The sequence below is a fragment of the Tenrec ecaudatus genome, chromosome 13, assembly GCF_050624435.1.
Source record: "Tenrec ecaudatus isolate mTenEca1 chromosome 13, mTenEca1.hap1, whole genome shotgun sequence".
Taxonomy (NCBI): Eukaryota; Metazoa; Chordata; class Mammalia; order Afrosoricida; family Tenrecidae; genus Tenrec; species Tenrec ecaudatus.
The window spans coordinates 41,491,549-41,503,905 of NC_134542.1; the positions used below are offsets into that span (position 1 = coordinate 41,491,549).

The following is a 12,357-nucleotide window of genomic DNA, read 5'->3' on the forward strand; positions in this document are numbered from 1 at the left end:
GACCAGAGGTTCACTCTGGACAACGTACCTTCTGGCTGGGCACGAGCCCTCGAAAGTCGCCGCTTCGCCGGCTTCCTCGCTCCTGGTGGAGCCCCGGGGTCACTTCAGCCTCTCGCAGCCCTCCACTCTCTCCGTCTCCACGAGTGCGTGGAGGGCCAGGCGGGCGGCGCGACCCCGGGGCTCCACCACCGCTCGCTCGCTCGCTCGCAGGCTCCCGCCACCCTCTCCAAGGAAGCGAGCGCGGGCCCCGCGGCGAGCCGGCACCTCGCACCCTGCACGCCCGCCCGCCCGCCTCCGCGCCCTGCAGGCGGCGCCCTCCCGCGTCCGCGCCCGCCGCGGCCTCCCCCCGCCCCGGGTGGCAGGTTCAGGCCCCAGGTCCGAGCCTGCGTCCCTGCAGCGGCCACGGCCACGGACCGCACCACGGGCCGGAGTCTTGGGTCGCGAAACGTGGCGCGGCTCCCTGGGTGTGAAGGTGCTGTCGAGCCGGCTTCGCTCTTCGTCCCCCGTTTTGAAGCGAGGCGAAGGAAGATGGAGGCCGAGCCCGGTGCGGTGAGTCCGAGCTCGCAGCCCTGGCGTCCCGAGGCGGGGGGTGGCAGGTGCGGGGCCAGGGCCAAGGCGCAAGCTAGGCCCCGTCCTTGAGGGCGAGAAGGGAGCGAATTAGAACCCAAATGTCCTCCCTCTTGTGTCGGGGAGAGACGTGGCCAGGGTGCCCCGGCGACGGTCGCGAAGAGCCGGTTGTTGGGGGGCGGGGGCGGGGGGCGGGGGTGGCCCTCGAATGCGCGTCGGCACGCCGGAGGACCTCGGGAATGGCCGCAAGGTTTCGAGAGGCGGTGGTGCCTGGGCCATGTGCTCCGTTCGCCGAGAAACCGCTTTCCCGCCGAAACGGGGCTGGGCCGTGGCCATGGCCCCCTTCCCTCCGGCTCCGGCAGGGCGCCGCCCGGCAGTCCAGCGCAGGGGCCCGCCCGCGTGGGCGGCCGGAGTCTCCGTTCCCCGCCTGGGGACCACTGGGGACCGCGAGGCCGGCGACCCCTCGGGGGACCGCGGAGGCAGGGGCCCTGTGGCTTCGATCGGCCCTGGAGAGCCTGGCTCAGGTGCGCACCGTCGGGGCTGGGCAGGGCCAGGCCGGCGGCCGGTGGAGTCCCAGGGGCCATGGCCCCTTCCCGCCGCGCCGCGCCCCGCCCTCTGCCTCCCGCCGGCCAATCAGCGCTCGCCACGCAAGGCCTGTCGGGCCGCTGCGCAGGAGGCCGAGGCTGGGGGTCGGTGCCGTTGAGGGGTCCCCGCCACCGCTTCGGGCCGCTCCGCCGAGCAAAATTTCCCGCTGGTTAGCCTTCTTTTCCCTCCCGCACTTTGGTGGGGAGGGCGGGGATCCTCGGGCCAGCGCCCAGGCCCACGATGACCCGAGAGAAGCTGACGACGGCGTCTCCGCGGCCATTTTCCCCGGCGCCTCGACCGGCTGGCCTCGAAGGGGACGGAGCGCCGAGGCCGTGACGGCGACGGTTAGCCTCTCTCGTTGTTTTCATTGGCGGACGTGGACGGTCGGTGTGGACGAGCGCTCCCCCCGCCCGTGAGGGAGCCTGACTCGGGAGGCGACTTTCTAATCAGCCTCGGTGCTGGGTGTTTCATGCGGCACGGGGACCCTTACTGTTGACCCCGTTCCCTGCGGAGACGTCGCCATGCCCCTGAGAAAGTATTCCCAGTGAAACGTGAGACTTGACTGTTAGACCCGAGGCTTCGCGAGGCGCCAAGCACCGGCAACGTTGCCCCTGACTGAAGGGTTTTGCTCAGGACCCTGCACGTGTCGTGTGTTCTTCGGTCCTCCACAAGTCGTTCCGGATCTCCCGATTGTAGCGCCCGTTACAGCCTAGTGGCTGAGACGAGACAATAAGTGGCGGATTCTGCCCTGTGATAGAGAGTGAGGAGCCGTCAGCGGGCAAGCAAAGTGGCTTGGACTCAACAGTCAAACTGAGAAACGAGAATGACGTGAATTGAGTGTAAAAAGTTGACATTTTTCTATTCTCAGGGAGTCTCCCTAGTTTCTCAAGGTTGGAAACACAGCACTGTGCTCACTTCCATTCATTTCATCTGCTTCTCAATGAAATACGGTGGAATCTGACTTGTATTCGAGCCTGAAAACAAATGAGGGTTGTTTTTGTTTTGTTTTGGAATTTATCTTTTTTTCCATCTTTTTTTAAATCGTTTTATTGGGGGCTCATACAACTCTTATCACAATCCATACAGCCATCCATTGTGTCAAGCACATTTGTACATTTGTTGCCATCATCATTCTCAAAACATTTGCTTTCTACTTCGGCCCTTGTTATCAGCTCGTTTTTCCACCCTTCCCCACCTTACAAATCCTTGATAGTTTATAAATTGTTATTTTTCTTGTCTTACACTGACCACTAGCGCCCTTCACCCACTTTTATGTTGTCTGACCCCCTGGGAAGGGGTTATATATCGATCACTGTGATCGGTTCCCTCCTATCTCCCCCCCACACACCTTCCCCTTACCCTCCTGGTAGCGATATTCTCAATATTGGTGCTGAGGTGCTTATCTATTGGCCTGGAAGTGCCAGGTCAATTCTAAGAACATCGAGGTCTAGTTGATTTGTGCCAGGCCAGGTCTGGTCTCCATTCTCAGAGTTCTTTTAGATTTTAATATTTATCCATAAACTTATTTTCTGTGATTGAGAAGCTTGTAACTCAGAAATATTTGTTTTTCTCCTACCGAAAATGATCAGCTCTAATTGTAATCATCATAATATTCAAGTAACAGAAAAGTCTAAAATACTACATTTTGTTTAAGTGTCTTTTTGAAAAATGTATGTCTTGTCCTATATCAAAACTTAAGCTAGTGTAAAATTAAAGATAATTTTATTTTATAGCAAACATCAAATCAGACGCAAACAGATTCATTATCTCCATCCTCTAATCCTGTGTCACCTGTGCCTTTGAATAACCCAACAAGTGCCCCAAGATATGGAACAGTGATCCCTAATCGCATCTTTGTAGGAGGAATTGACTTTAAGGTACCTATTTATAATGTAACAAGTATTTTTGTACATTCGAAGTTGTTTTATTTCTCAGAAATGTGTTTCTTTATGCAGCTATAAAAATACTATATTTGCATAATGATCAGTTCATTTCAAATTGTCTTAATACCAGTAACTTTTTCAACAACCAAGTATCTATAGAAAAGTATTATATATCTAACTGGTCAACTTTATCTACTAGGAAGATGTGGCTCATTAATTCGACATGAGTGTCTAGGTAATTACTGGGAGAGTGAAGACTAGGCTGTTTCCTGACTCACAGCTCCTTTGTCTTCATTTTGATATACTATATTAATATACTTTCTTGAGTAAATTCTGGTAGCCCAAATACAAAAACAGGGTAGCCTTATGCAACCCCCTTTTGGCCTGTGTAAGAATTTTACATATAAGAATTTCCTGATCATGTATGGATTGTGATAAGAGTTGTACAAGCCCCCAATAAAATGATTTTTATAATAAATTTCCTGATCAAATGGTTTTATATGATTTAATTAAGGATTGAATCACCCAAAAATATCTAGTGCCCTTTACAGAATAAAGGATTATAACTGTTAAGTTCTGTGAAGTTGGTCGCAACTTCTACTGGTTTTATGTACAACAGAATGAAACCCTGCCTGTTTGTGTACCATTCTCACAACCATCATGTTGATTTAATCCACTGCACCAATCCATCTCGCTTGAAGGTCTTCCGCTTTTTCACCAGCCTACTTTAACAGTGGAGATGTAGTGGTTACAAGTTGGGTACTGGTACAAGGTGAGCAGTTCAAAACCACCAGCCACTCTGCAGGAGCAAGGGCTTTTTACTTCCATGAAGAGTTTCAGTCTTGGAAGCCCTGCCCTATTGGGTTGCTATGAGTCGACATCAATAGCAGTGAGTTTGATTTTATTTTAGTTTTCTACTCTACCAAACATGATGTCCTTCTCTAGAAAGAGGTCTCTACTGATAGCATGTTTAAAGTACTGGTGATGGTGATATATTTAAATCATATAATCGACCGTTTGACTACTGCTAAGAAACATAGTTTGTAAGTTATTTTACAGCACTACCATATATGGGGTAGTGAGAACAACTTACTTGGAAATGGAAAGCATACTTGCATATAAGTGGAATCCCCTTACTTCCAAATGGATATATATGTATATATAAAGACTTCCAAACGTCCATATTACATCTGGAAATCATAGAAAGAGTTGTACTTTGTAACTTAGGGAATCTCCATGCCTTTGTAGCTCACCTTTCTTTACATTCAGATGCTCTACTCCGCCCCAGAGGACCCAGAAGGGAGGCTCAGCAGCCGACTTCTGAACAGTGAGCCATTGACAAGCCTATGGGGCACAGTTCCAATGGGACACACACCCGGTGGTCATCATGCTTGGAATAGACTAGACCCACTGCCATCCGGTCGGTCCCAATGCGCAGCATCCCTATACAGGGTGTGCAAAGCTCCAAATCTTTAGGGAGCAGACAACCTCATCTTTCTCCTGAGGAGCAGCTCGTGGGTTTGAACTGCCAACTTTGAGTTTAACGACACAACAGCCTCACGAGAGCTGGTTATTTCCATATAGTCAATCTCCCACAATTTAAATGGAATTATTTTTTCCTGTTCATGAAAATATCATAGTTTTAGTTTTAAGCAAAATCATGACTATTTCAGTAAATGATTACTGTAACAAATTATTTAAATGATTACTCATAAAATGCTTATTTGTAAATATATTTTGTTTCTGTGGGAAATAATGACAGTCAAAAACAAATCCGGGCATTCTTGTTCAGAATTCAGTTGCATTATAATAGTTTAGTATGTTGTTTTTAAATACATCATCAATAAATAAAAGATCTGTATGGTATCTTCAGTCATTGAAGCACATCATCTACAATGTGAATTTTGGAATATATTTCAGTGCAGTCACAATTTTAAGGTAACTTCTAGGGTTTTTTCCTTTAAGCCCTTGTGAAGCAACAGCTTACTGTAGAAGAAAACAATCTCAAAATTTTCAAACCTCTTATAGTTAGACACCTACAACTTGTCCCTCTTTAAGTATCACAAACACCTTTTCATGTCCTTATTCCTCAGTGAAGAAACTGAGTTAGTGATTCATTATCCCTGGATAGTTTTAACTATTTTTTTTCAAATCTCTCAACACCTTTAATCTAACATTGACTCTATTATGTGTTTATTGAAATACATGGTTGTCATCATCCAGCTTAGCAGGTTTTTATGCTACCAACTAAAAAGCAATATAAGTAAGGTAGCAGTAGTGCTCAAAAGGGCAAGCTATGTGGCTACACATAGATCTTTTCCCATGTGTGTGAAGAAAAACAAAACAAAACATTAGGGCCATGTAAGAGTGCTCTTGAGGATAAACAGATATAGCCAAAACAAAGATGGTATGACAACAAGATTTAAGGTGGATACTTTGAGAAAAGGGATGATGAGGCTGGTATGAGGCTATTTCTGGTAAAACCAAATATGTAAAAACCATCTTTGTAGATAACTTATATGCTGTAGGTCTTGATATGACTTAAATTTTAATGTAAAACGTTTATTTCACTGAAATGGATATTGAATACAGAATATCTGATAACTAAATTAACTAGTAACTGTTATTACAAGTTGCATTCCACTGTTTTTGAAAATTTGTGCCTTTCCTAAGACTCAACTCTTCCCAAGAGCTGATTAAAAGAGAGCAACTGGGATAGGCAAACATAACCTATGGTAGTTCTTTTACCACAACTCTGGGCCTTCCGAAGCCGCAAGACTCTGTAATAGTATGCACTGGGTATATACTTACAGCCAGGCCAAATCCAAATTGTTTTTAAAAACTAGACAGCTAGACACTAAGAACCATTGAAAGAGTCATTTAGAGACTGAGTTCTTTGTGATTTTAAAATAATTCTTTAAAATTTTTATTGATATATATATCAATTTAGCAACATTATTTCTATATATGGCAAGTTTTTTGTTTCTAAAACCTAAACACATACTGTCTTTATAATAAGGGGTATTGTTAAATCTATATTATTCTTTGTAATATTTTATATCTCAAAAACAAGCATAAGAATTGTTTCATCTTTTTTCAATTAAACATTCTTTTCATATTTCCTTTTCATGCCATTAGACAAATGAAAATGATTTAAGGCAGTTTTTTTCCCAGTACGGGTCTGTAAAAGAAGTGAGGATTGTAAGTGACAGAGCTGGAGTGTCCAAAGGGTTAGTATCTCTAAGGATAGTGTGTAAAATTACCAACTGTATTGAATTAATAGATTTTGTTTACTAATTTACTTTAGTTTCTTTTATTGGGTTTTTCCCAACAATTTTATTGGCATGTAATTTACATATCATATAATTTAATGGTTCAATCACATCAAAAAGAGTTGAGTAATCATTGTTTTTTTATTTTTAAAATTGTATCCAATCTTCTTTTCCCTTATTTGTTACTTGTACTTGTTACATGTTTGTGTGTGTACATGTGTCTGTATATAAGGTCTATAGTGTTCCTTCATTTGTTGGAAAGCTACTCTTGCTGGACTGAGGAACAATTTCAGATAGCAAGGACTTGATATTGCATATTTAGTGTCCAGCTTATGGAAACAGATATGTAAGGAATTGTATCCCCACTTCACATTATAGAGAACTTTATTTTAAAACAGCCGACACCAAGGAATGGCTGTTGACTGTGCCTCAGAGATATACTAAGGAACTAACGTGAGAAAAATAACTCTAATGAGATGAATTCTTATTGCTGTATTATGAAAAATTAAAAAACAGTATGATTTGTCTAGGAATATCTAATGATCTTAAAGCTATTTTAGTAGATCAGTATGTATAAACACCAAATTCCAGAGAGAGAAAGGGTGATTTGCATGGTACATTCATTTAAAGGAGTGTGAGTACAGAGTGAAAATTAAATGCGTAAGGCAGTGACTATGAATAAAGGACTGTGGGTTTTTTCTTTAAAGAAAGATAAGAATGTATTTATAAGAAAAGAAAAGATATCAATGAGTGAGAAAAAAATTAGTGAGAAACTTAAATGTCGCAGGTGGACATTCTGAAAAGAGATGAGATCCCACAGAGAGGGTATCTTTAAGCAGATGAGATAGTGCCTCAGATTGTAAGATAATATAAAAACAAAGTAAAATTGTTATCACTTTTGTTTGTCTAATAGAATTTGGATTATATTGTGTATATCCATATTTTCTCATTTAATAAACACATGAAAATGTAAACTGAATTTTATGCTTTTCCACTGGGTGGTGTACGTGTTCTACAAAAAATGCAGTGTAAAAATATGTCCACTCTTGTTTCACATTTGAAAGAAATTCCTTTGTCAAAAATAAATAAATAAATAAATCGAACAGTATATATAATCCAACAATTATAAATTGGAAAATATAGCAGCCAAGAAATTTAGCATTATTCAAAAGAGTTTCCTAAAGTTTCATATATAAAGAAATTATGGTTTGGTGGAATAAACTTTACTTCTCTATTTTTGGCTTTGGGATATGGTGTATGTTATATAGTTCTATTTTTTAAAATGAACTTATATAAATTGCATGCTCAATGTGACAATTACATGAAAAGTGTTCACTATAAATGAGTTTATATAGTACATATTTTAACTTGTATAAGGAGAAATATACTAATATATAATTATATTATTTATATTTCTAATAATAGTTATATAGCAAGTTATTGTGTTAAATTTTTTTTTCTTTAAATTTTTAAGGCTTTCCCCCAATATTTCTGTTTAAACTAAACGGTAATTTTAAAAAGAGCTTATTGTTCTCAACAAGTATTCATTGCAACCTAACTTATAAGCCAAATCAAGAATCTTCATGCTTTCCTGGCTTAGAGACAGCTTATAGCAAAAACTTAGAAAATCCCTGTTTTCTGTTAGTCCCCTATCTAAAAGGAAGGTGACAGTGTTAAGCTATGACGGTTACCCCTAACTTTTCATACTGGCATACGGTAGACAGATGTTCACTCCTATTGTGGCGTGTACATAAAAGTTTTACAATTTTAAGACAACAGTGACATGAGTTTAAGAAAGCAATTCACCCTTGTATCCTAGGTACGGTTTCATCACATTTGAAACACAAGAAGATGCACAAAAAATTCTACAAGAGGTAAGCGCTTTTGACGTATTTAACATCATGTTAGAAGTTCCTTCTTTGAAACTTATCCCTCAAAATGCTCATTTTAATAGCAGAGTGCTAATAAAAAGATAAATTACTTTTATTTTTTAAGCAATTTATTGGGGCTCATACAATTCTTATCACAATTCATACATATACATACATCAATTGTATAAAGCACATCTGTACAGTCTTTGCCCTAATCATTTTTTTCTCTTTTCTTTTTTTACATTTTATTAGGGACTCATACAACTCTTATCACCATCCATACATATACATACATCAATTGTATAAAGCACATCCATACATTCCCTGCCCCAATCATTCTCAAGGCATTTGCTCTCCACTTAAGCCCCTTGCATCAGGTCCTCTTTTTTTTTTCCCCTCCCTCCCCTTTCCCCCCTCCCTCATGTGCCCTTGGTAATTTATACATCGTTATTTTGTCATATCTTGCCCTATCCGGAGTCTCCCTTCCCCCCTTCTCTGCTGTCCCTCTCCCAGGGAAGAGGTCACATGTGGATCCTTGTAATCAGTTCCCCCTTTCCAACCCACTCACCCTACACTATCCCAGCATCACCCCTCACACCCTTGGTCGTCCTGAAGGTATCATCCACCCTGGATTCCCTGTACCTCCAGCCCTCATATGTACCAGTGTACAGCCTCTGTCCTATCCAGCCCTGCAAGGTAGAATTCGGATCATGGTAGTTGGGGGGAGGAAGCATCCAGGATCTAGGGGAAAGCTGTGTTCTTCATCGGTACTACCTCGCACCCTAATTAACCCATCTCCTCTCCTAAACCCCTCTATGAGGGGATCTCCAGGATAAATTACTTTTAATAACTAATTTCTGTGTACTGTAAGATTGGATTTGGTCAAAAACATCAAAACAAAAAGAAACCTTTCACAAAAAGGTTAAAGTGAAAGTTTATCTGCAGAAGAACAAATTCCAGATGATTACATGGGTGGGGTCTTGAAATTTTAATTTAGTTTTTCATTTTATTAATTTAAACTTTTTAAAATGCTAGTGGGATTTAAAATTACTTAAGAAGACTATAAGCAAGGATTCGTAGAGGTCACCTGAAATTATCCTTTCCATTGATAATAATATTATATGTAAGAGAAAGAGATTTATTTAGTCAGCAGTTCAGTGTAATAAATTTTAAGTTATGGCAAATGTAGCATTTACTTTTTAATAGAGAAAGTAGAATTTGGGTAATATATTATTAAGTCATATATTTTATATGTGGAACTAGGGGTCAGAGCATTGGAGCCAAATTTGAGAGCCAGATATCTTTTAATCCCAATATTTTTCCATTCCAACTATGCTTTTCTGCCTTCAAAAAATATTATAGTCTGAATTTTAAAAATTCTTTCCACTAGTTTTATAATGGTGTCAAAATAATCTGATTTTTTTTGTTTGTTTTAGGCAGAAAAACTCAATTATAAGGATAAGAAACTAAACATTGGTCCAGCAATCAGAAAACAACAAGTAGGGATACCTCGTATGTATTAAGTTCTAATATTTTTTCAGTAATTTCCATAGTTCTTTTTTTATTTTGAAAAATTAAACATTTTATAAGACTTCATTAAAATACCAAGTTTTTTCACTTATTAAGCTTATTTTAGGAAAATTGGTAGCCAAGTGAATATTTCTTACCACATATCAATATGTGTATTTGATTTTTAAAGAACTAGGAAATTTCACATAAATAAATATTTTCCACATAATTACATCTTTAAAGGAAAAAATTATGATAAAAGTAGCACTTAAAATAGCAAAAATAATACACAATGAGAATCAGTAAAAATACTGAACATTAAATATAGAACTTATATCAGAAACTCTAGCTCCATGGTATGTACTGTAATCCCACAATACATAAATAGCTGTGTTAGTGCCTTTCTTAAACTTCTGTAATATTTTCAACTCTACTATTTTTTCCCATGTCTTCCTTCTTTAGTTATCCTCAGTAGTTATTTTTACCTTTAATATATGTATATTTTTTATATCTCTAGCAGGAAACAACATAAGATTAGGATTAAAATACATCATTTGTCATTAATGTCCTAATGCCTACTGGGCTGTTTAAAGTCTTAAGTGCTTAGTACACACCTGGTCACAATAGAAATTAACTGTTGATTTGAACATTACCTTTTGGCTTCAAAGTTAATAGATAAGAAGTTTCCTTTGGGCTTAGTTAAGTGTTAGTAGTTGAAAGGTTAGTAGTTGAAAGTAGAATGACCAAAGTATGTCAGAATGCTGAACATTTCAGACTGCTGCTGTTAGTTGAAGGAGAGGAGTCCAAGGGTGGTGCAAACATTTAATAGACTCAGTTGCCAAGTGGTCATTATTCTTCCAAAATAGTTTTGTTTGTCCTTTTGGCAGTCCATGGTAATTCAAACTCATTGATTCTTCAGTCTTCCTTTTCCCATGTCCAACTGTCACATGCATAGGAGGCGATGGAAAATACCATGGCTGAGGTCAGATGCACCTTAGTCCTGAAAGTAACCACCCTGCTTCACAACACTCTAAAAGAGGTCCTTGTGTAACAGATTGACCCAGTGCAATGTGCCTTTGATCTCTGGATCCAAGCAAGATGAAATTCTTGACAACTTTGAACTTTTCCCTACCATTATATTATCTATTGGTCCGGTTGTGAAGATTTTGGCCTTCTTTACATTGAATCGTAAACCATATTGAAGGCTACAAACTTTGATCTGCATTAGCCAGTATTCCAAATCCTCCTGTCTTTCAGCAAACTAGGTTGTGTCATCTGCATATCGAAGGTTTGCTAATTAGCCTGCCTCCATCCTGAGATCATATAACCCAGCTTCTCTGACCACTTTCCCAGCATACAGATTGACTAAGTGTGGGGAGATGGTGCGGCTCTGATGAACACCTTCCTAACATTAAACCATGCGGTTAGTCCCTTGTTCTGTTCGCACACTGCTTCTTGATCCATGTTCAAGTTTCACATGAGCACAGTGAAGTGTTCTGAAATTCCCATTCTCAAGGTTATCCATAGTTTGTTATGATCCACCCAGGGTAATTCCTTGATTTAATCAATAAAACATGACTAAACATCTTTCTGGTATTCTCAGCTTGGAGCCCAGATCCATCTGACATCCGCAATCATTGTTCCACGTCCGTGTCTGACTCCACCTTGAACCTCTGGAAGCTCCCTGTCAATGTACTTTCAGCAAAATTTTACTTGAATGCAACATCAATGATTTTGCTCTATAATTTAAGCATTCTGTTGGGTCACCTTTCTTTGCAATAGGTACATATATGAATATCTTCATGTTTAGTCAGTTAGCCAAGTAGCCATCTTCCAAATTCCCTGGCATAGACAAATAAGTGGTTCATCAATGTCGCCAGTGCTTCATGGGCTTGTTGAAACATTTCCGTTCCTTGGGCCTTGTTTTTGGCTAATGTGTTTGTGAAGCTTGAAGATCTTTTTCAGCATCATTGGACTTGCTCATGTCAACCAGTTCTGTGCGGTTCCGTGGCTCTCTGTATTCTTTCTATCTTCTTTGGATGCTTCCTGCATTATTCAGTATTTTGCCCATGAATCTTTCAAGATTGAAACTTAAGGTTTTGAATCTTTTTTCTAGAGTTCTTTCAGTTTGAGATGTGCAGAGCAGGTTCTTCCTGTGTGTTTTCGTATCTCTAGGTTTTTGCGCATTGCATTCTAATATTTTACGTTGTCTTCCCTTGGACATTTTCCATGCACTTCTTTGACTTCCTCGTTTCTTCGTGAGCTACTGTGGAAGTATTTACCTTAGCTACTCTACAATTCAGAGCAAGTTTCAGAATCTCGTCTGACTTTCATGCTAATCTTTTGTTTCTTTCCTGTCTTTTTAATGACCATTTACTTTCTTCATGGCTATTGGTCTTGAGTCCTCCCACAGCTCATCCAGTTTTCTGGCATGAGTGTTCACTGCAGCAGATCTGTTCTTCAGATGGTCAATACGCACGTGGAATAGACTCGAGGTCATATTTTTTACTCTCTTTGATGTTTCATTTTCTTCAGCTTCAACCTGAATTTACCTATACATACTTGATAGTCAGTTTAATAGTCAGTCCCTGGCCTGGTTTTAAACGCTGATGCTGAGCTTCTCCAGCATCTCGCTGCACAGATGTAGTCAATTTGATTTCTGTGTATTTT

General features: G+C 40.7%; 1 protein-coding gene across 1 annotated transcript in view; it reads left to right on the forward strand.

The window, feature by feature from the left end:
• Positions 1-528: 528 nt before the first annotated feature.
• Positions 529-12,357, forward strand: part of BOLL (boule RNA binding protein) — a 45,992-nt gene continuing 34,163 nt past the window's right edge. Inside the window, 5 exon segments of the mRNA XM_075529071.1 lie at positions 529-549; positions 2,886-3,029; positions 6,174-6,265; positions 8,127-8,181; positions 9,615-9,690. Coding sequence (XP_075385186.1) covers positions 529-549; positions 2,886-3,029; positions 6,174-6,265; positions 8,127-8,181; positions 9,615-9,690 — 388 coding nt within the window.